Genomic DNA, 24706 nt, shown 5'->3' on the forward strand with positions numbered 1-24706 from the left:
TGTCAGCCGCAGCAGCAGTTCTTATAGGTCTCTCAGACCCCTCCCTAGGCCAGGTGTTGTGTGGCAGGACTGGGGCCCTCAGGCGATGAGCAGGGGAGTCCTCCTGGGTGTCATCCGCAGCAGCTGTTCTTATAGGCCCGTCAGGCCCCTCCCTGGGCCACATGTCGCATGGTAGGACTGGGGCCCTCAGGCGCTGAGCAGGGACGTCCTTCTCGGTATCAGCCGCAGCAACAATTCTTATAGGTTTCTAAGGCTCCTCCCTGTGCCAGGTGTTGCGTGGCAGGACTGGGGCCCTCAGGCGCTGAGCAGGGGAGTCGTTCTGGGTGGCAGCCGCAGCAGCAGTTCTTATACGCCTGTCATGCGCTGGCCTGGGCCAGGTGTTGCGTGGCAGGACTGGGGCCCTCAGGCGCTGAGCAGCGAAGTCCTCCTGGGTGTCACCCGCAGCAGCAATTCTTATAGGCCTGTCAGCCCCCGCCCGGGGCCACATGTTGCGTGGCAGGACTGGGGCCCTCAGGCGCTGAGCAGTGAAGTCCTCCTGGGTGTCAGCCGCAGCAGCAGTTCTTATAGGCCCGTCAGGCCCCTCCCTGGGCCAGGTGTTGAGTGGCAGGACTGGGGCTCCCAGGTGCTGAGCAAGGAAGTCCTCCTGGGTGTCAGCCGCAGCAGCAGTTCTTATAGGTCTCTCAGACCCCTGCCTAGGCCAGGTGTTGTGTGGCAGGACTGGGGCCCTCAGGCGATGAGCAGCGAAGTCCTCCTGGGTGTCAGCTGCAGCAGCAGTTCTTATAGGCCCGTCAGGCCCCTCCCTGGGCCACATGTTGCGTGGAAGGACTGGGGCCCTCAGGCGCTGAGCAGGGAAGTCCTCCTGGGTGTCAGCCGCAGCACCAGTTCTTATAGGGCTGTCAGGCCCCGCCCTGGGCCACTTCTTGCGTGGCAGGACTGGGGCCCTCAGGCGCGGAGCAGGAGAGTCTTCCTGGGTGTCAGCCGCACTAGCAATTCTTATAAGTGTGTCAGGCCCCGCCCTGGGCCAGGTGTTGCGTGGCAGGATTGGGGCCCTCAGGCGCTGAGCAGGGACGTCCTCCTGGGTGTCAGCGACAGCACCAATTCTTATAGCTCTCTCAGGCCCCTCCTTGGGCGAGGTGTTGTGTGGTAGGACTGGGGCCCTCAGGCGCTGAGCAGGGAAGTCCTCCTGGGTGGCAGCCGCACTAGCAATTCTTATAGGACTGTCAGGCCCCTCCCTTGACGAAGTGTTGCATGGCAGGACTGGAGCCCTCAGGCACTGAGCAGGGAAGTCCTCCTGGGTGGCAGCCGTATCAGCAGTTCTTATAGGCCTGTCAGGCCCCTCCTTGGGCCAGGTGTTGCGTGGCAGGACTGGGGCCCTCAGGCGCTGAGCAAGGAAGTCCTCCTGGGTGGCAGCCGCACCTGCAGTTCTTATAGGCTTGTCAGGCCCCATCCTGGGCCACATGTTGCGTGGCAGGACAGGGGCCCTCAGGCGCTGAGCAGGGAAGTCCTCCTGGGTATCAGCCGCAGCAGCAGTTTTTATACGCCTGTCAGGCCCCATCTTGGGCCACATGTTGCGTGGAAGGACTGGGGCCCTCAGGCGCTGAGCAGGGAAGTCCTCCTGGGTGTCAGCCGCAGCAGCAGTTCTTATAGGACTGTCAGGCCCCATCCTGGGCCACATGTTGCATGGCAGGACTGGGGCCCTCAGGCTCGGAGCAGGGATGTCCTCCTGGGTGTCAGCCGCACCAGCAGTTCTTATACGCCTGTCAGGCCCCGCCCTGGGCCACATGTTGCGTGGCAGGACTGGGGCCCTCAGGCGCTGAGCAGGGAAGTCCTCCTGGGTGTCAGCCACAGTAGCAGTTCTTATAGGCCTGTCAGGCCCCATCCTGGGCCACATGTTGCGTGGAAGGACTGGGGCCCTCAGGCGCTGAGCAGGGAAGTCCTCCTCACTGTCAGCCGCAGCAGCAGTTCTTATAGGACTGTCAGGCACCTCCCAGGGCCACAGGTTCCATGGCAGCACTGGGGCCCTCAGGCTCGGAGCAGGGATTTCCTCCTGGGTGTCAGCCGCACCAGCAGTTCTTATACGCCTGTCAGGGCCCGCCCTGGGCCACATGCTGCGTGGCAGGACTGGGGCCCTCAGGCGCTGAGCAGGGAAGTCCTCCTGGGTGGCAGCCGCAGCAGCAGTTCTTATAGGCCTGTCAGGCCCCATCCTGGGCCACATGTTGCATGGCAGGTCTGGGGCCCTCAGGCTCGGAGCATGGATGTCCTCCTGGGTGACAGCCGCACCAGCAGTTCTTATAGGCCTGTCAGGCCCCGCCCTGGGCCACATGCTGCGTGGCAGGACTGGGGCCCTCAGGCGCTGAGCAGGGAAGTCCTCCTGGGTGTCAGCCGCAGCAGCGGTTCTTATAGGCCTGTCAGGCCCCATCCTGGGCCACATGTTGCGTGGCAGGACTGGGGCCCTCAGGCGCTCAGCAGGTACGTCCTCCTGGGTGTCAGCCGCAGCACCAATTCTTATAGCTCTCTCAGGCCCCTCCTTGGGCCTCATGTTGCGTGGAAAAACTGGGGCCCTCATGCGCTGAGCAGGGACGTCCTCCTGGGTGTCAGCGACAGCACCAATTCTTATACCTCTCTCAGGCCCCTCCTTGGGCGAGGTGTTGTGTGGTAGGACTGGGGCCCTCAGGCGCTGAGCAGGGAAGTCCTCCTGGGTGGCAGCCGCACTAGCAATTCTTATAGGACTGTCAGGCCCCTCCCTTGACGAAGTGTTGCATGGCAGGACTGGGGCCCTCAGGCACTGAGCAGGGAAGTCCTCCTGGGTGTCAGCCGCATCAGCAGTTCTTATAGGCCTGTCAGGCCCCTCCTTGGGCCAGGTGTTGCGTGGCAGGACTGGGGCCCTCAGGCGCTGAGCAGGGAAGTCCTCCTGGGTGGCAGCCGCACCTGCAGTTCTTATAGGCTTGTCAGGCCCCATCCTGGGCCACATGTTGCGTGGCAGGACAGGGGCCCTCAGGCGCTGAGCAGGGAAGTCCTCCTGGGTATCAGCCGCAGCAGCAGTTCTTATAGGCCTGTCAGGCCCCATCTTGGGCCACATGTTGCGTGGGAGGACTGGGGCCCTCAGGCGCTGAGCAGGGAAGTCCTCCTGGGTGTCAGCTGCAGCTGCAGTTCTTATAGGCCTCTCAGGCCCCATCCTGGGCCACATGTTGCATGGCAGGACTGGGGCCCTCAGGCTCGGAGCAGGGAAGTCCTCCTGGGTGTCAGCCGCACCAGCAGTTCTTATACGCCTGTCAGGCCCCGCCCTGGGCCACATGTTGCGTGGCAGGACTGGGGCCCTCAGGCGCTGAGCAGGGAAGTCCTCCTGGGTGTCAGCCACAGTAGCAGTTCTTATAGGCCTGTCAGGCCCCATCCTGGGCCACATGTTGCGTGGAAGGACTGGGGCCCTCAGGCGCTGAGCAGGGAAGTCCTCCTCACTGTCAGCCGCAGCATCAGTTCTTATAGGACTGTCAGGCCCCTCCCAGGGCCACAGGTTGCATGGCAGCACTGGGGCCCTCAGGCTCGGAGCAGGGATGTCCTCCTGGGTGTCAGCCACACCAGCAGTTCTTATACGCCTGTCAGGCCCCGCCCTGGGCCACATGCTGCGTGGCAGGACTGGGGCCCTCAGGCGCTGAGCAGGGAAGTCCTCCTGGGTGTCAGCCGCAGCAGCAGTTCTTATAGGCCTGTCAGGCCCCATCCTGGGCCACATGTTGCATGGCAGGTCTGGGGCCCTCAGGCTCGGAGCATGGATGTCCTCCTGGGTGTCAGCCGCACCAGCAGTTCTTATAGGCCTGTCATGCCCCGCCCTGGGCCACATGCTGCGTGGCAGGACTGGGGCCCTCAGGCGCTGAGCAGGGAAGTCCTCCTGGGTGTCAGCCGCAGCAGCGGTTCTTATAGGCCTGTCAGGCCCCATCCTGGGCCACATGTTGCGTGGCAGGACTGGGGCCCTCAGGCGCTGAGCAGCGAAGTCCTCCTGGGTGTCAGCCGCAGCAGCAGTTCTTATAGGCCTGTCAAGCCCCGCCTGGGGCCACATGTTGTTTGGCAGGACTGGGGCCCTCAGGCGCTGAGCAGGGAAGTCCTCCTGGGTGGCAGCTGCAGCAGCAGTTCTTATAGGCCTGTCAGGCCCCATCCTGGGCCACATGTTGCGTGGCAGGACTGGGGCCCTCAGGTGCTGAGCAGGGAAGTCCTTCTCGGTGTCAGCTGCAGCAGCAGTTCTTATAGGACTGTCAGGCCCCTCCCTGGGCCACACGTTGCATGGCAGCACTGGGGCCCTCAGGCTCGGAGCAGGGATGTCCTCCTGGGTGTCAGCCGCAGCAGCAGTTCTTATAGGTCTCTCAGGCCCCTCCCTGTGCCAGGTGTTTGGTGGCAGGACTGGGGCCCTCAGGCACTGAACAGGGGAGTCATTCTGGGTGGCAGCCGCAGCAGCAGTTCTTATAAGCCTGTCAGGCCCCTCCCTGGGCCACATGTTGCATGGCAGGACTGGGGCCCTCAGGCGCTGAGCAGGGAAGTCCTCCTGGGTGTCAGCTGCAGCATCAATTCTTATAGGTCTCTCAGGCCCCTCCCTGTGCCAGGTGTTGGGTGGCAGTACCGAGGCCCTTAGGCTCGGAGCAGGGATGTCCTCCTGGGTGTCAGCTGCACCAGCAGTTCTTATAGGCCTGTCAGGCCCCGCCCTGGGCCACAAGCTGCGTGGCAGGACTGGGGCCCTCAGGCGCTGAGCAGGGAAGTCCTCCTGGGTGTCAGATACAGCAGCAGTTCTTATAGGCCCGTCAGGCCCCTCCCTGGGCCACGTGTTGAGTAGCAGGACTGGGGCCCTCAGGCGCTGAGCAGGGACGTCCTCCTGGGTGTCAGCCGCAGCAGCAGTTCTTATAGGTCTCTCAGGCTCCTCCCTGGGACAGGTGTGGCGTGGCAGGACTGAGGCCCTCAGGTGCTGAGCAGGGGAGTCCTCCTTGGTGTCAGCCACAGCACCAGTTCTTATAGGTCTCTCAGGCCCCTCCCTGGGCCAGGTGTTGTGTGGCAGGACTGGGGCCCTCAGGCACTGAGCAGGGACGTCCTCCTGGGTGTCAGCCGCAGCAGCAGTTGTTATAGGTCTCTCAGGCCCCTCCCTGGGCCAGTTGTTGTGTGGCAGGACTGGGGCCCTCAGGCGCTGAGCAGGGAAGTCCTCCTGGGTGTCAGCCGCAGCAGCACTTCTTGTAGGTCTCTCAGGCCCCGCCCTGGGCCAGGTGTTGCGTGACAGGACTGGGGCCCTCAGGCGCTCAGCAGGTACGTCCTCCTGAGTGTCACCCGCAGCAGCAGTTCTTATAGGTCTCTCAGGCCCCTCCCTGGGCCAGGTGTGGCGTGGCAGGACTGAGGCCCTCAGGCGCTGAGCAGGGAAGTCCTCCTGGGTGTCAGCCACAGCAGCAGTTCTTATAGGTCTCTCAGCTCCCTCCCTGGGCCAGGTGTTGTGTGGCAGGACTGGGGCCCTCAGGCGCTGAGCAGCGGAGTCCTCCTGGGTGTCAGCCGAAGCAGCAAATCTTATAGGTCTCTCAGGCCCCTCCCTGGGCCAGGTGTTGTGTGGCAGGACTGGGGCCCTCAGGCGCTGAGCAGCGAAGTCCTCCTGGGTGTCAGCCGCAGCAGCAGTTCTTATAGATCTCTCAGCCCCCTCCCTGGGCCAGGTGTTGTGTGGCAGGACTGGGGCCCTCCGGCGTTGAGCAGGGACGTCCTCCTGGGTGTCATCCGCAGCAGCTGTTCTTATACGCCCGTCAGGCTCCTCCCTGGGCCAGGTGTTGAGTGGGAGGACTCGGGCTCTCAGGCGCTGAGCAGCTAAGTCCTCCTGGGTGTCAGCCGCAGCAGCAGTTCTTATAGGTCTCTCAGCCCCCTCCCTGGGCCAGGTGTTGTGTGGCAGGACTGGGGCCCTCAAGCGCTGAGCAGGGAAGTCCTCCTGGGTGTCAGCTGCAGCAGCAGTTGTTATAGGCCTTTCAGGCCCCGCCCTGGGCCACATGTTGCGTGGAAGGACTGGGGCCCTCAGGCGCTGAGCAGGGACGTCCTCCTGGGTGTCAGACGCAGCAGCAGTTCTTATAGGTCTCTCAGCCCCCTCCTTGGGCCACATGTTGCGTGGAAGGACTGGGGCCCTCCGGCGCTGAGCAGGGGAGTCCTGCTCAGCACTTCCAGATTGCTCTGCCAGTCTGGAGCCCAAGTTAGCCAGATACCATCAACAGTTGGGAGCCTTCCCCCTCTCTTGCGCGTGGTGGCAAAAACTCATTGGATTCTTGGCACTCACTCAGGGTCTGTATTTCCTTGGGGAATAGAGACATAGCTTTTAGAAATATGGTTTATTCACCTATTTACAGCTTTAATCTTTATATAGAAAGTCCAAATCTTACAACATGGTCATTTTAAGAGGGCTTGTACGCCATTGAAGTGTAGCCGTGGAATCTATGACACCTCTTCCAGCCAGCCTGCAGCAGTCCTACCCATCATGGATCCCAGCCCTTCCTGCTTCTTCTTCCTAGTAAGCCTTGCTCAAAACTCTCTTTTCCTGTCACCTCACACCCAGTTACCCTAACAACCTTTCAAACCAAGTCTCTGTTCACACCTCAGGAAAAGGGGAAGGACAGTTCTCTTGATTGCCAATTTCCCTCAATGATCCTGTATTGTTCCTTAATGGTCCTAGGTTGGCCAGGTCATTTTGCATAGGCTACTGTCAACTTTTCCCTTTTCTTGTGAGGAATCCTGTTCAGAATAAGGGAATTTCCCTTTTAAAAAGGGAAACATTGACACCTATGCTCAGGAATTCTTCTGCAGCTTCAATTCTCACTTCATGTCTATGATACCGTATTTTTCGCCCCATAGGGCGCACCGGCCCATAGGGCGCAACTAATTTTTTTTTGGGGGGGGAATAAAGAAATAAAATATTTTCCCCTAGGCGCGTGGCTGAGGCAGGGGAAGCCCGAGCTTCCCCCGACCCCAGCCCCCAGAACAGGCTGCTATCCGCAAGCCTAGGGAGCCGGTGGGAAGTCACGCCGGTCTCCCCAGGCTTGCGGATATCTGCCCGAAGCCCGGGGCACCCTCCTCAGTGCGCCCCAGGCTTCGGGATGCAGGCTGCTATCCGCAAGCCTAGGGAGCCCGGCAGGAACTCCCGCGGGCTCCCAGGGCTTGCGGATAGCTTCCTGAAGCCTCCATTCACCCCATAGGACACACACACATTTCCCCTTCATTTTTGGAGGGGAAAAAGAGCATCCTATAGGGCGAAAAATACGGTAATAAAAAACCCTACCATTTATTATTCTAGGGTTTTCAAGGGTTTAGGGGTGTCCTCCAAAAAATCAAATATGATGGCAGTGGGATTGTCTCAGCCCTCACCCCTGAAGCAATTTGCCCTTTTGCCCCTCCCCACCCCTCTTCCCTTCTACTGCTGTTTCTGCTGGCATGAACAGGGGAACTTTGTGGCTTAGGGCCCTCGTATTTACAGGACTGTCTCTCCTGGTATGCCCCGCAGAGGACCTTAAGGTCCATGAATAATCATAATTTAGAGATCCCGGGCCCTAAGGAAATCAGATTATCCTCCACCAGGGCCAGGGCCTTCTCAGTGATGGCTCCGACCTGGTAGAATGTTCTGTCCCATAAGACCAGAGCCCTGCAGGATTTAACTTCCTTCTGCAGAGCCTGTAAGACAGAGCTATTCCACCTGGCTTTCAATTTAAACTTAGCCTGATCATTTATTCCCCTTCCTTCCCTCCCTCTCCCCTTTTTATGAAGATTACCCGCTCTGGGATCCCACAGCTAATTCTCCCCTGGTCTCCTTGCTGGCCCAAATAGGACTAATTTAGCCAGCTAGCCCTGGTGATCATCTAATGTTTATTGGATGGATTTTCCCCCTAAATTGATTTTTGAATTCTGAATTTATTGTTATTCATGTTTTATACTGTATTTTATGCTGTTTTTTTGTTGCGTCAATTAAAGTGTTTTAAATTTGTTGTTAGCTGCCCTTAGCCCGGTTTTCTGAACCAGGAGGAGCGGGGTATAAATAAAAAATTATTTATATTATTTATAGGACTGCAAATCCAGTGGTGGCCCTGCCATTTCATCAAGCTCTGAAGCTCCCTTTGGATTGCAGTGTGGAGAAGTGACACAGGCCACATGCTTAGCCTCTGGAGTGATGTCAGAGAAGTGAATGCATCCTTCCATCAATATGACGGCATTTCTAACATCAAACAACTTCAAACCAGGGAAGTAAGGATGGGCAAAGCACTACAGAGGTATTATTTGCATACAATTCTAAAGAGCTGGAAAAGTTACTACAGGTAACACGGAGCATCTCAACAATGATATATATACGATATACGATATCTTTATTGTCATTGTCCCATGAAGAACAATGAAATTGAAAAACTACATAAAACTACATAAAAACTACATTAAACTACCACAAAACTACATAAAACTACATAAAAACTACATAAAACTACTACAAAACTACATAAAACATTCAAAAACCCCTAAAAACTCTAAAACCCCATTTTAAAATACACTATACTATAGAGACCCCTTATGCTGCGTTTAGAACCAGAATTGCATTTGCGTAGAAACAACAAAATGTGCAAGTTAAATCACTGAAAACACTGTTAAACTTTCATTTTCTCCTTGCAAAGAACAAAGAAGCACCCAAGTGCTTGACATAGTCTACAGTGATTTATGTGGTTCGAATGAATGTTCACTCACTGGGGAAGAGTAAGTACATAGTAATATTTCTCAATGGCTTTTCAAAATATTGTTTAGCATATTTTCTCAAGGAACACTGGCTGTAAATGTTCCAGAAATACCTTGTCATGGTGCAGAACAAGTTCCAGAGAAAGCCAGCTATTCTGATGACTGACAGTGGGGGTCAGTAGGGTTCAAACAATATGGAAACTCTCCTAGGAAAAGAGGAGATTAAGCATGTTCCAAGCGTTCCTTCCACCCCACAACAGAACTCAGTAGCAGAAAGAAAATTTAGATCCATCATGAAGATGAAAAGGTGCATGTTAAAATATGCATCTCTACCCCAGTGCATGTGGGGAGATGCAGCAGGGATTGCAGTAAATCTCCAGAACAGATTGCCAGAAAAAGGGAGCAAAACTCAAACCTTTTGATCTTTGGCATGAGAGAACTCCCAATCTGTTACATGTATTTGGAACTGGAAGAAAAGGCTACAAAATTATGGATCTGGAAACAGGATTTCAGCTCAAAACACATGGATAATTCTATGAACAGAGTAAGGATGACACAAGAGGAAGTGTTGTTGACTTCTCTAAGCAATCAGAAGAAGAAACACAAGACCTAATGTATGTGGGAATGTTAAAGAAGCTGGGGGGGTTATATTGTTTTGATATAATCCCTCCTCACTCACGCTAGTGAGCAAATAGCAGAGCACGTTCTCTTTGCAACTTATTGCAAGAAAGTTGATGATTCGTTAGAATTCTTTAATTAAGCAATCCAGTCTGGTTTGTCCAGTCTGAATTGTTCCTGGTAAGATTCCCCATTTCCCCCTCTTAAAACAATAACACAACACAGTCTTCTTTAAACATAAGAACAAAGTTTTACTCACATTCAGTTCATAGCAGTCATCTGAAGGCAGGCTTTATCTTGTGGTTACAGTGAAAAGAAGTCTGAGCTACATCTCAGACTTTCTGCTTGTGAAGCTTGAGCCATGTGCTGGCTAAGAGTCCAAGTGTAAGAGAGTAAGAGTCCAATAGTCCAAGAGTAAGAGCTGGTTGTGTGGCCAGCCCTTTTATTTGGTCACACAGGGTGGGGGAAGCTCCAGAGCAGGTAGGAAGTCCTCCCTGTCTGGAGCCACATTCCTCTGTGTTTCCATTCAAGGCAACAGGAAAATGTTGTACTTGACTGCTCAAGTAATAATACATCCCACAAAGTGTTTGTACACCAAGTGCAAAATTGGACAATTTTCTTATGTTCTTGCCTCTGTTGAGGACTTTATTGTTGCCATGGTCGATGACAGAGATTGCACACAGGTTGTGAAACATTTAAGCAGGGATATGGAGGTCAAGGAACTAGGAAAGATCTAGTACTATCTAGGAATCAAAGTTGAGAGAGAAGAAGATGGTTCTTTTCTTGTAAGTCAAAAGCAGAAGGTTGTTGAACTGATTGGCAATCTCGAGATGCAAGAAGCACATCTAGTTGCCACATCTATGCACACTGACTTCTCAAAGAATCAAGAGGATTCAATTCTTTGCCTGACAACAATAAATACAGGTCAGCAATAGGTAGACTTACACCTGGCCACAACCTGCAGACTGGACATAGCCAATGCAGTGGGAATTCTATGCAGAATGGTGAATGCTCCCACTGAACATTACTGGGTGGGTGTGAAAACAGCAGTTTCCTATCTTAAAGGTGTGGGAATGCTGAATCCACCAAAAATACTCAACTCTAAGCCCCATAACCCTTTGTGGGAATGTTGAGGATAGTAGGAGAGGATATATGGATTAAATATTATCCTTCCTCACTCAAGCTAGTGAGCTAGTAGCAGAGCACATTCCCTTATATGTAGCAGGAAGCAACCGTATTTTTCGCTCTATAAGACGCACTTTTCCCCACCTAATAAGTAAGGGGAAATGTGTGTGCGTCTTATGGAGCGAATGCAGGCTGCGCAGCTATCGCTGAAGCCAGAAGAGCAAGAGGGATCAGTGCGCACTGATCCCTCTTGCTCTCCTGGCTTCAGCGATAGCCCCGCAAAGCCTCCTGAGCACAGCTGGAGTGCTCCTGCCTCTTCGCCCAAGAGGCTTTGTGTTGCTTTCTTGTTTCTTGTTTTCTGCCTCTAAAAACTAGTTGCGTCTTATGGTCGGGTGTGTCTTCTGGAGTGAAAAATACGGCAGTTGATAGATTCATTAGAAACATTTGAGTTAGGCAATCCAGTCTGGCTTGGGGTGCAGTATCACTATGTTCTGGACGGTGCCAGGGAAGAGGCAGAGGCTGGACGCGGCGCCTCCCGGCATCAGCTCACCACCCTTGCCCACCTCCGCCATGCTGCACCAAAGCAGCGCTGTGCCCGGAGCCTCCACCTGCAGTGGCCACCATGGCACGAAGTGGCCAGCTGAGCCAGGAGTCGCCGTGTCCAGCCTCCACCTCTCCCCCACCAGAGGATCTGCCCTCCAGCCGCTGCCCGCCTCCTCCAGCCCCGCAAACCTGGGCGCAGCGCCGTCCTCCTCCCTAAGAAAGGTCAGCAACTCTGGGAGACGGGGGGGGGGGCAGAGGGATCTTTGCATCACGGCATCAGATATGCTTAAGACGGCCACCCTGATTGGCTTGTTGCCACACAAGAGAGATGACTGCAGGTATACTGACCAAGCCTCTACTGACAGACAGTTTGCAGAATGTTTGAGTGAAGATGAGTTTCTGGGTGGTTTCATAAAAGTGTATATGAATGTATGTTGTTTTGCTTGAGAAGGGGTGTGTAGGATATTTACAATGCAGTCAAAACAACAATTCATATTTGCTAGATAGGCACATGATAGGAGCTGAAGAGAGTTTGGAGCTCACAGATATTTCCTGTAAGTTTGCTAGAGAGAACTGTGAGAGCCACTTCCACTGTGCCCTGTCGGGGGGGGGGGGGCGTAACCATATATAAACTCATTGCCAAGGCAAAAATGTGAGAACATCTGCCTGTCTGGGCTCCATTGCTCAGACACCACCTTAATCTAGACTAAAGTAGGTCTAAAGCTGCTGTATCTCTTACTCATCAACAAATATTCTGAGTAAATAATTGTTATTTTTACCTTTTCCAATATAATATGTATGATTATTGTTTTAAAGGAGAGGGGAAAGACCAAGATAATCCAATCTGCTTTACAGCATCCTGGATTACTTAATCTAAGAGGCTAAAACTAACCAATCTAAGGTTCCCTTTTAATCTGCAATGTGATGCACTCTTCTGAATTCACAAACGTGACAAAGGAAGGATAATATCTAATAAATACATATTCTCCTACCATCTATACACATGTCTATATTTCCGAGGTAATCGTCTCAACGGTCTAACGGCTTCTCTTGTTACAAAGTTATAGCTACCATTTACCTCTAATTTGAATCCATAAGTTTGGATCCTACCCTCTAGAAAAGCAGAAAATGAGATTGCACCATCGTGCATCCCTTCAGACATCCGTTCAGATATTTGAATACAGCCCAAGTAATTGCCAAAGATTTGGATGGTGCTACTACCCAATAAGTAGAAGATGTGCATGAAAGAGAGCCAGGATCCAGTCCAATTTGGTACAGTACTGATTTCTAAGTGTTCAGTGCATGTATTTATTTTATTTTTGTATTTCCTAGATTTGAATCCTGTGTTACTTCAAGGAGTGAAAGCATCGTTCCTGTTTTGCAGGAGGTTGGACTAGATGACCTTGTAGAGTCCCTTCCAACTCTACAATGCTATGATTCTACATAATTCTCTCCACCTCAGTTCTACTCTCACAACAACCCCTCAAAGTAGGTTAGATTGAGAGAAACTGCGTCAAGGTCACGGGCAAGCAGGGATTTGACCCTGGTCTTCCTAGACCAGCACTCTGACCATTGCACCACACTACCGCTCAAGAAGCGCCTCTGAACAATGGAGACTTCTGTGTGCTCCTGCCTCGGAGCCAGCTGTTCTAAAGAGTGATGCGTCTAGAAGGAGCAGTTATTGCGAGCAAATATTCGCCAGCTCCGTTTTTGTTTGTCCGTTTATTTCTAATTCAAATGGGGGTTGTGGCTGTTACTACTGAGGAAGCTTGGGTGGGCTCGAGCGGATAGCCCCCCAGGAATCGACAGGAGATGGGGAAATTGTCCGAGCGCATCAAGAGCCTCTTCATTCGACTTCTGAAGCTATTGGCACACACTTCCATCGGGGAGGGAGCGTTTCGATGCCCCTAAACCCCACCAGCTCTCCGTACTAGAGCACCTGCGTCGAAGGCGCAAGGTCTCTGGTTCAATTCCCGGGAGGGCGGGAGTGTTCTACCCAGCGCCCCTCTTTGAAAGCGCAGAGAAGAATTGCCGGATAGCGGAGAGAACACCCAGGTAGATCGATCAAGGATCTGGCCCTCCGTGTAAACTTGCTTTTTGCACGAGACACCTGTCGGGGCCAGAATCAGGGCCGCCCCAGCGGATACGGCGCCCATGCAGCCTTTATGAGAGGAAGTTTGATACCGAGTCATTGTCTCTGACTGGCTGCGCTTGAGTGGGACGGACCTGTCCGTGTGGGGCGGGTTAGACCAGCCAGGCAGACTTTGCTTGCTGGAGAGAGTCGGTCAGTCAGTTCTTCGAGGTGAGCCCAGCTGTGAGTTGCGCCGCCATGAAGTGTGTTCTGCTCTTCGCTCTTCTGCTGCTGCTGCGCCTTCTGCCTTGGGGCGAGACCCAGATCGCGGTCCCTACTCCCAACAAAGACGCCCGGCCGCTGAGCAAGACCAATGGATCGACGTGCGCCAAGTGGCTGTACGGGACCGTGCCGCCGCAGGTGGAAGCTTTCCAGTGCGCGGGGCAACCCGACGGCGCCGAAGTCAAGTTCTGCTGCGGGACCTGCGACCAGACGCGCATTTGCTCCTTCGAAGAGCTCGCCGAGGGCTCCCCAGCGCGCCCCACCGACGGCAAACCGGAGCCGTGCCCTCCAGTGCAATGTAAGGCAGCCACCTACTTTCGCATCTTTTGCCACCTCCGGGGGGACACTACTTGAGCCTCATAGGCTTAGCCAGTATTTTTGTTAGGGGGCGCAGACCTCAGATTTGTTAGTATTTGTATTAATTTTGATTAATTGGGGAGGCAGCTGCCCCTGGGGCCCCTTGGCTGCGCCCATTGTGCGCCTCATTCTGAAAGCGAAACTGCTGCTTTCTCTTTTTTGGACACGGGTCTCCCGCTCCCCTTTCGGTCTATTTATGTCTTCCCCGCTCATGATCTTGCGGTGAAGCGCAGAGGTGTACACTGGACGAGGAGAGCACCTTCGGTGCCCCTTCCGCCTCCCCAAGAAGGCTGCGCGTTTTCGCTTGGGAAGGGTGGCTGGGAACGGGAACTCCATTAGGGTGAAGTCCAGTGCGCAGAAGGCTTGCGGGGAGGGCAAGAAGGGCTTCGAAGGTGCTTCAGGGGGGTCGTGTGGGCCCAGTCTTAGGCTGCGCTAAGACGTCTTATGGTGCTGTGAGAAATTCGTTGGTTTTTAACGCGGCAGAAGACTCTAGGTTGGCACGGACGGGCAAGATTTGTATGGGGGCGGGCGGGAATTCTCCCAACGAAGTCCAGGGTGTCCTGTTTTCTAGGTTGCTTCGGTCCCAGGGAGTCTTCTCAGCCGAGTGCAGTCAGGCTCCATTAAGGATATTGACTCCTGAAGTTAGAGATGGGGGAAATTGTTGCAGTGTGAGATAGTTTGCCTAAAGATGCTAGCCATACCACCCCTCTCCGGATTTTTGGTTAAAATCCCTTGCTCCATTCCTGGAGAGTCCAGTTTGTCCCGTTGAGCAGAACAATCGAGCAAATGGGTAGCAGAACAAGCACTGATCAATATCTTTCTTTTGTTTCAGACTGGCTGTTGGTGACCGTTTTTTGTGTTGGAGTTCTTGCTACTGTGATATTCTACTGGGGTTTTTACCGCCCTTGCAGAAGATTCTGGCTTACGGAGACAGTCACCTTTGAAGTACCAGAGGAGATCGAGGGAGAGAACGGCTCTTCTGTGAAACCCCGTGAAACCTACACCAGATTGGATCAGCTATTGCCTGTTGGTGCACTGGGTCCTCCAAGTCTCCATGACGCTCCTGCTTCTACCTCCAGCGATGCCCCCAGTGTGCAGCCTCCAGCTCCCCCCAGCGATGCCCCCAGTGTGCCGCCTCCAGCTCCCCCCAGCGATGCCCCCAGTGTGCAGCCTCCAGCTCCCTCCAGCGATGCCCCCAGTGTGCCGCCTCCAGCTCCCCCCAGCGATGCCCCCAGTGTGAAACCTCCAGCTCCCCCCAGCAATGCCCCCAGTGTGCCGCCTCCAGCTCCCCCCAGCGATGCCCCCAGTGTGAAACCTCCAGCTCCCCCCAGCAATGCCCCCAGTGTGCCGCCTCCAGCTCCCCCCAGCGATGCCCCCAGTGTGAAACCTCCAGCTCCCCCCAGCAATGCCCCCAGTGTGAAGCCTCCAGCTCCCCCCAGCAAAGCACCCAGTGTGAAGCCTCCAGCTCCCCCCAGCAATGCCCCCAGTGTGCAGCCTCCAGCTCGGATGCCTGGGAATGCGGCCGTCGTGTGGTTTTCAACAGGGCTTGTCCCAATTCGGATGGAATCTCCTCCCCCGCAGCGGAACCGGGGCCGCCGAAGACCCCTGACTCGCCCCGAAAACTAGGAGATCCTTCTCTCAGTGAAGTGCTTAGGGTTCCCTGCCAAAGCAGAGTAGCTTGATAAAATCAGGGACTGCTTTGTAGAATCAGGGACTGCAGAAGAAATGAGGCAAATTATCAATAAAAATGTGTGTTTTTCAACCTGGTCTCTTCAATTCCTGCTTTCCATCTTCTGATTAAATTTGCAGCTGGTACTTGATATGTTGTGGCCCAAGGTTTAGCTGCCTCCATTAGTTCTGTAGCCCTGATTAGAACCCACAGATTAAATTCAATTTGCTTTCTATTATGCTTATATTTTACCCTTCCTCCAAGGAGCCTTGTAGGTTAGATGGCGAGACTGTGAGTGTCCTGATGGCCCAAGGAGTGCCATGGAGAAGGAGGGATTTGAACCCTGCTCTCCCCATCCTTAGTCCAACACTCTTGCCACTACCCTATACTTTGTTGTAATAAGGTGTTTTTATCATTATGTCACGTGCTTTAAGTGTGCATTTAAAGTGCACTGAAAAGCTTGTTGTGGCTCAGCATGTTGCATCACTTTGTTTGTTTGACTTTTCCTATTGGAGGCTTGTTACCTGCTCTATATTGGCACAAGCCGGGGGTATGTCTTATGGGAGGGTATTTTTTTCTTTTGCCTTATGATAGTCTATGAGGTTTCCTTAATCTTTCATTGTATAACCATTTCTGTGTATGACTCCTGCAGAGGCAAATCAGGAAAGCCCGGACGGGTCCTGAATCATTTGCTTCTTGAATGCATAGAATCATGTTTGTATCATTTGTCAATGTATCCACCAAATAATCAATAAAAATGTGTTTTTTGCAACCTGGTCTCTTCAATTCTAGTTTTCCATCTTCTGACTAAATTCTATTGCAGCTGGGATTTGATATGATGTGGCCCAGCAGTATAACTGCCTTCATTAGATCTCTAGCCTTGATTAGCTCCGAAAGATGCAATTCTATTTGCTTTCTATTATGCTTATCTTTTACCTTTACTCCAAGGAGCCTTGTAGGTTGGATGGCGAGACTGTGAGTGTCCTGTTCTTGCCCAAGGAGTGCCATGGAGAAGGAGGGATTTGAACCCTTCTCTCCCCATCCCTAGCCCAACACTCTCACCACTACCCTATACTTGATTAAGGACCCTAAACCAGCGGTTCTCAACCTGTGGGTCCCCAGGTGTTGTTGGACTACAACTCCCATCATCCCTGAGCTCTGGCCTTGCTAGCTAGGGATGATGGGAGTTGTAGTTCAACATCATCTGGGGACCCACAGGTTGAGAAAGACAGCCCTAAATAGTCACAGGTCACCCTGGTGATTGTCTCAGGCAGAGATTGTAGGCTGGCTTGTGGAACTGGTGGAAGGGTTTTGGGTGCTCTCTCTCTCTGCTCCCTTCGTGCCCTTCACAAATAACCCAGAGGTGCATTTTAAATAAAAGCACACCTTCTACTCACATAAAAACACCAGGCAGGCCCCACAAATAACTCAGAGATGCATTTTAAATAAAAGGACACATTCTACTCATGTAAAAACATGCTGAGCCAGATTGTGGAACTGGTGGAACTGGTGGGAGGGTCTTGGGTGCTCTCGCCCTTAATGTTCCTGTTTCTCTCTCTCTGCTCCCTCCTTGCCCTCCATGAGGTGGGGCCTTAGGATACTGATAGGCAGTTCACCCCACTTTTCAGGGAACAGAATGTTTTAAATCTCCCCTCCCTCTTCCACAATTCTGATGGAAGTACCCCCCCCCAAAAAAAAGCTTCAGTCATCATAGGAATCATGGGGAGGGAAGATTCAACCAGCTGAGGTAGCATCACTCAGCAAGGAAAAAGAGATGGGGGGAGGAGGAGGGGAAGAAAAGCGTGAAGCATCTCTGATTCTACCCTTTGCCGAGAGATTACTCCAAGAGAATCCAGCCCACTCCTCTTCTCACTGCCACACTTTATTCAAGTCCATAGCACTGTGTGTTGGCAGGGCGCAAGCACAGCATGGGGGCATTCCAAACCTCAGCCAGGGGAGCATCATGACAGAGCAGCATATCCAAATTGCTCTGCCAGTCTGGAGCCCAAGCCAGGCCAGATACCATCATATGATGGCTTCACCCATGAAGCAATTTGCCCCTCTTGCCCCTCCCCTTCTGCTGCTGTTCCTGCTGGCATGAGCAGCAGGACTACAAATCCAGTGGTGGCCCTGCCATTTCCTCAAGCTCTGAAGCTCCCTTTGGATTGCAGAGTAGAGAAGTTACAAAGGCCACATGCATAGCCTCTTCACCTATAATGCCTAGTAAAAAGGCTTCTGGTTTTTTAACAAATGTATTTTTAAACATTTTCTTAAGTTCATTATATATCATTTCCCAGAAAGCCTTTACCAATGTACATGTCCACCACATATGGTAAAAAGTATTCTCTTTCTCTTTACATTTCCAACACAGTTTAGAACTTGTTTTGTACATTTTAGCAATTTTATTCGGGGTTAGATACCAATGGTGCATCATTTTCATATAATTTTCTTTCAGCGAACAGCAGGCAGTAAATTTTATTTCCACTTTCCATAACTTTTCCCAGGATGAAAGTTGGATATTATATCCAAAGTCTCTAGCTCAATCTTGATCACGATCTCAATGGGACAGAGAGCCCATGGTTTGCATTCACCCCAAGCATCTCAACTCAGAGTAAGAAGTGGATATTATCACATTATGCTGCTTGTGGGTTCAGCACCACTCATTCAGGAAAGCTTTTGCAAGCCTACAAAAATAAATTCCTGTTATCAAAATGCCAGCCTATATCCCTTCCCACACTTTAGTACAGATCTACCTTTTTCAAGAGGAAAAACAATAAGTTAAGAAAGTCTAACGCCAATGACCTTTTTTGACATGCCAGGGACCCATTGCAACATTAAACCCTCGAGTGGGAACATCCTCTAGTGCACTCCTGACCCCCTGCCTTCCAGTACACCACCTTTGGCAAGCCTAATGTGAGACCTCCTCTTAGCCTCCTCACTCCACTTCATAGGCCATTCTTACCAGGGACAGGCCCTCCTGCTCCCTTGCCAGAGGCAAAATGGAAGAGTGCCATCTCACCCGGCCACTGGCTCTTCACTGTCCCACTAAGGGTGGGGCTGCATGGCTGCAGCATCAGCTTCTGGGTTCAGGGGGTGGGAGAAGTGGTAGCAGGTTCCGGGTTCCAGCAAGATCTCTGAACTCACCTGCCTGGGTGTGAACTCCCCTGAAAAGAGGGGACTTCCCACTGCAAAATATACTTAGAATGCACACTTGTGCAAAGGCAGATAGTCCTTTAATAATATGATATTATTACTCAGAAGCAGTTCTGAAATGGGCCTCCTAGTTGTATATGGTTACAGCCCAGTGGTATCCATTTCTGCTCAATGATTTTAATGGTGTTTATTTCCAAGGAAGTGAAAGAAGCACATAGAATCATACACTGGTGGAGGAACAGGGGTGCGGAGGCAATGCACTGCCCCCGGCACCACTATTCTGGTAGGGTGCCATTGCAGCGCCCCCCGACATGTGTTGTAAACCCCCACGTGTGCCGGGCGCTACGCCCCCACAGGCGGCACGCCACACCCCCAGAATGTGTGCCACGCCCCTGCGGGCAGTGTGCCACGCCCCCATGATGCACGCCGCGCCCCCGCCTGCTCTCCGCCCCCAGTAGCGGAGCATGCAGCTTTGCCCCTGGAATCATATGAATCAGCCGGGACCCTGTGATTATCTGAGGCCCTTCTTTGTGTGCCTCCTTCACAAGAGGTCTGGAGGGTGGCCTTTTTCTGCATGGCTGTCCATTTGTGGGATGCTCTCCCCAGGGAGGCTCCCCTGGGGCCTTCCATACGTATCTTTAGGTGCCAGGAAAAAACATTTCTCTAGGGCCAGGCCTCTGGCTAATAAAACATTCTATGGCCTTTTAAACTGTGTGTTTGGGACAAGGGTTATTGGCTTGTGTTTTTTTCAGTATTTCGTGTTCTCATTTTGTATTTTTATGTTGTGAACTGCCTTTTGATCATTGAATGAATAACTGAATACAAGTCTAATAAATAATATAAATAACTAGAATCATAGGATTATAGAGTTGGAAGGGACCCCAAGGTTCATCTAGCCCAATCCCCTACAATGCGCATGCATGTTTACTCTGGAATAATCTCAAAAGGTATGGTTAGGTTAAGGTGGCTGGGGGCCCTGGTGAGGTTCTCATAATAAGGCTACCACTTCCCACAAAGTCAGATACAAATGTGATTCTTTTAGCCAAGTGCTTCATTACTCAGTATATCTTATCTTCAGAGTAAGCGTATGTTGGCTGTTAACAGTTATGTGCTTGCTTCTGAACTAGTTGAAACAATCTGGAGCTGGCATACCTCCACAAACCTGGGCCAGAGGTGAGATAATTCTCCAATTCAGCCTCTTTTTTTTGTTTTTGTTGGCAGAGAACTGTTCAGAAGAGAAAGAGCCATCTGCAAAGGCTTCCCAGTTTTTGGAATCATTCAGTGGCCCATATTTAAAGATCTATGTTGGGACTTGCATCCTAACCTTCTGCTTCTCACTGGAAGAGTCTCATATAGGTCACCCTTGATGCCCTGCCAAAGGCAAGCCATCAGTGCCTGTGAGGTGCCTCAATCACCATGGCAACATGAGAAAGGGCCTTTTTTGCAGCGGCTCCCTGCTTCTGGAATGCTATCCCGAGGGAGGCTTGCCTGGCACCATAATTTATCTCTATCTCTATCATCTCTATCTCTATCATCTCTATCTCTATCTCTATCTCTATCTCTATCTCTCTATCTCTCTATCTCTCTATCTCTATCATCTCTATCTCTATCTCTAGGCCCCCAGCAAAAACATCCCCTCATAACCAGGCCTTTGGACTTCAATAATCTGTAGCCTTTTAGAAATGGGCAGCATGTTTTATGTATGGGCATAGGCCGGGGGGGCAGGGGGGAAGCTGCTCCCTGCCTACCTTCCCAACATAAAGCCTGCCCCCTCAGGCTTTAACGTATTTCTTTTTCCTATTGGTTTTGATGTCTCTTTGGTAGGGATGTCTGTCTGGCTTTAAATTGCTTTGGAATACTCTGGGTAAATACTAAGAAATTCATATTTAATAATAATAATAATAATAATAATAATAATAATAATAATAATAATAATATTTCCCAAGCTGGCATGGGTGGTCAGCATTATTCTGCTTACAGCACTGCAGCTCCTTTGGAACAGAAGGAAAAAGTAGCAACCTTGTGGATTTCAGAGATCAGAAGTGGAGAACGGGCCTTCCTCTTGTCACTGGACTACAGCTCCCATAAGCCCTGACCACTGATAATGCTGTCTGGGGATAATAGGAGTTGGAGTTCAACAACACAGGCTAATCATCCTTGGATGAAGGTCTACTGAATAAATGGCACAACTTCTCCGCACTCTGTTATTGCACACTTAGATCAAGTTATTTTTCTTCTTATGTAAACCTATTTGAGGACACTTGGTGATAAAAATAGATATATAAACTCTTTAAATAAATTGATAAGTTAAATAATGATACCTGCACTCACTTGGCAAATGCAGTAGACTAGGGTTTCTGCTGATCAAGTGGGCTGTGCTCTCCTTCTTATGCTTTTAAGAGGAGTGCAATATCTAGACATTGCTAGGTGATGATACGTATCTTCACCTGGTGTTGTTAGTTAATTAGTTAGCTTAAAATTTGTGAATCACAGGATTAGCTAAAGGCAGAGGAGTATGACTGGCCATCTCATTTGGGTCTTGCCTGCCGCATCAAGTAAAACCATGCTATCATAATCTAGCAAGCAAGCCACATCTTTCACATCTCTTCTGACACAAGGCTTTCCAATGGATTCAGTTCACCCATCCATTTGACACTCAACTCTCTAGCATTCTAATGTAATAAAGGGATATCACCATTGTCACTACATATGCAGGGTGTTCCCTGTTCAAAATTATGGTCTCTCTCTCAATGACCCTCTCCCTAGTTTTTCTATTCCCCACAAAACATGGAATAGGCTCAGTCCTCATTGGGTTGTTGTAAAGAATGGAGTGCCTCTCAAAAAAAAAAAATCCCCTTTCACTTTTATTTTAGGTGGGCTTAATTATCTTTTCCTGTTTTATGTTTCCCTCTTAACAGGGAAATCACTCTCAGGCTGTTTAGTAAACAAGGTTTACTCACTAATCAAAGTCTTGTCACGATTTAACAGATACAGTGGTACCTCTAGATGCGAACGGGATCTGTTCCAGAGCCCCGTTCTCATCTAGAAGCAAACGTAACCCGCGTCTGCACGTGCGCGGGTCACGTTTCGGCGCTTCTGCGCATGTGCATGATGTCATTTTGAGCATCTGTGCATGCGCAAGCGGCGAAACCCGGAAGCAATGCACTCCGTTACTTCCGGGTTGCCGCGGAGCACAACTCGAACACGCTCATCCCAAAGCACATTCAACCCGAGGTATGACTGTACAGTGATGAAAACCAGGAAGGCAATAATCTTTAAATGTTACAGATACCCATAGGTAAAGGTAAAAGGACCCCTGACCATTAGGTCCAGTTACGACCGACTCTGGGGTTGTGGTGCTCATCTCGCTTCATTGGTACAGCTTCCGGGCTGAAATATACTCAGAGTCGCAAAGTGATTTCATGCTCTTTATTCAGCTCATAGTGGTGAGGAGGAATGAATGTCCCCTCAAAGTATCTGCTTATATACATTATTTACACAATGGGCTGCACATGATTGGCTAATTCCGGAATTCTACTGTAAGCCAATCAGGTTGTGGATTCACTTCTATCTGGAGCATGATTGGGTGGTTTCTGCCAACCAGTCATACTGCTGCATTGTTCTAGGACCAATCAGACTGCTGCATTCTGAATCCTATTGTTCTAGGACCAATCAGACTGCTGCAGTTTGGATCCTATTCAACTCAGTACATAACACCCCTCCCCTCTAAGTTCCAGTCCTGCCCGGGAGGTGGCATTCATAGTCCTCAAGGTACGCCGGCGGCCTACGTGTGCGTTGCGGCCTTGGGTGTTCCCTGGTCCGGGGTTCAGGTTCTGGCTCGTGTTCCAAGGATGCTGGCTGTGATGGGGCTGTTTGGTCTGGCGCAACCGGCTCGCTCAGTCGTGGTTCTGGTTCCGGTGTCCTTTCGGCCTCACGGGTCCTATCTGTATTTACTGATTCTGCCTCTCCTGCTTGCCCCTGCTGCTCTATGGGCCTCACTGCCCCACTGTTCCCTTGGGACTCCTCTGACCTGTCCTCCTCCTCCTGGTTTTCTGCCGGGAATCATTGCCGTATCTGGTCGCAGTGGCGGTGCCAGCATTGCCCCCCATCTGTTAGCACCTCGCACGACACGGGGCCAGTGACCCTGGTGACTGTGGCGCGTACCCATGCAGGGCCTGCCCCAAAATTCTTTGCGTACACTGGGTCCTGGGCCTCGAAGGTCCGGGGGTTCCTGCCTTCCCCCACCACTACCTCATCCTGAGCTCTATCGGGGTGAAGGCGGTCCAATCTGATTGCAAGGCGCCGACCCATTAGTAGTTCAGCAGGGCTCCAGCCAGTCGTTGAGCTGGGGGTGCTGTGCTGTGCTAGAAGGAATGTGGCAAGGCGGTACTCCCAATCCCCTTGCATCATGCAGCGAAGGGTGTCCTTGGTGATCCGCACCATGCGTTCTGCTTGGCCATTGGTGGCAGGGTGGAATGGTGCCGAACGGATGTGGCGGATGGCGTTCTGCGCTGTGAAGGTTTGGAATTCTCCTGACGTAAATGCAGTCCCGTTGTCTGAGACGAGAGTGTCAGGGAGCCCGTGGGTTGCAAACAGCCTGCGTAGTACCCGGATGGCTGCAGACGTAGAAGTGGACGGTACCAGTGCGACTTCCAGCCATTTGGTGTAGGAGTCCACCACTATGAAGAATGTTTTCCCCTGAAAGGGGCCAGCGAAGTCCACATGCAGGCGTGACCATGGTGCTCGGGCGGAGTCCCAGGACTGGACTGGGGCCCTTGGGGGATCTGGGCGGGATTCTTGGCAGGCCTGGCAGTGTTTGACCCAGGCCTCTATCTCTCCGTCGATCCCCGGCCACCACACATAACTCCTGGCAAGGGCCTTCATTCTTACTACCCCTGGGTGTGTCTCGTGTAGGGCTGTGAGGACCCTTTTGCGGAGGGGCTGGGGAACAACAACCCTGCTTCCCCATAACAGGCACCCCTTGTGGGCCAACAGTTCATGTTTGCGGGTTGTGTAGCCGGCGAATTCTGGCCCGGGGCTGCTGCTGGGCCATCCCCTCCACACCCAGTCCAGGACCCGGGAGATGACCCTATCTTTCTTGGAATGGTGTGCAACTTCTTGTGCCTGAATGGGGCGCTCGGGAAGCAGCTCCAGGCTCATAACCTCTTGTGCAGGTGCTGGGTCGGGGCCTGTTTCCGGTAGTGGTAGCCTGCTGAGGGCGTCCGCATGGCCCATCGCCTTCCCAGGGCGGTGAATCAGTGCATACTGGTAGCTGGCAAGGAAAATTGACCACCTGAGGACGTGAGGAGACAGCACTTGGGGGGTCTGCTTTTCGGGGGCAAACAAGCCAAGCAACGGCTTGTGGTCAGTCACCACGGTGAAGGGCCGCCCGTACAAGAAATCATGGAATTTTTTTACTCCCTTCATGATTGCCAGACCCTCCTTGTCGATTTGCGAGTAGTTCCGCTCGGTTGCGTTGAGTGTCTGGGAAAAGTATGCCACCGGTACCTCTCTTCCATCTGGGAGTTGGTGTCCCAGGACAGCGCCAATGCCATAGGGCGAGGCGTCGCATGCTAGCACCACCGGCAGCCTCTCGTCGAAGTGTGCCAAGACCGAGTTTGAGACAAGCAAGTCCTTGACTGCCTGGAATGCGGCCTCCTGGCGCTGGCCCCACACCCAAGGGGCCCGCTTGTCCAGGAGTCTGTGTAGGGGCTCCGCTACCGCCGCCTTGTGGGGAAGGAAGGAATGGTAAAAGTTCAATAGTCCCAAGAAGACCTGAAGTTCAGTCTTGTTCTTGGGCGCTGGGGCATCACAAATGGCCCGTACCTTGTCCCCAGTCGGGTGGACCCCTTTTGCGTCCACCATAAATCCCAGAAAGTCCACCTGAGGCACTCCTAGTAGACATTTTTCCCGCTTCACCTTGAGACCCGCCGTCTGGAAACGGTGCAGAACAGTGCGGAGGCGGTCCTCAAACTCCTCTGGTGTGGGCCCGGCAATCAACACATCATTGAAGAAGGGGGTGACACCAGGAATCCCTTTAAGTAGAGAGTCCATTAGATTCTGGAATATGCCTGGTGCCACGCTGACACCGAATTGCAGCCGCTTTACCCTGAACGCTCCTCTGTGCGTCACAATCGTCTGTGCCTCTGCTGTGGCCTCATCTACTGGCAGCTGTTGATATGCTT

General features: G+C 52.2%; 1 protein-coding gene across 1 annotated transcript; it reads left to right on the plus strand.

Moving 5' to 3' along the window:
• Positions 1–13318: 13318 nt before the first annotated feature.
• LOC310754706 (uncharacterized protein) lies at positions 13319–15461 on the plus strand (the record flags this gene model as incomplete). The annotated part of the gene is made up of 2 exons (XM_083596783.1): positions 13319–13640; positions 14532–15461. 2 exons carry the CDS (start codon positions 13319–13321, stop codon positions 15323–15325), a joined length of 1116 nt encoding a protein of 371 aa, XP_083452909.1. The 3' UTR covers positions 15326–15461.
• Positions 15462–24706: the final 9245 nt, after the last annotated feature.

This window comes from Podarcis filfolensis (assembly GCF_964270895.1).
Source record: "Podarcis filfolensis genome assembly, chromosome: Z".
Lineage (NCBI taxonomy): Eukaryota > Metazoa > Chordata > Lepidosauria > Squamata > Lacertidae > Podarcis > Podarcis filfolensis.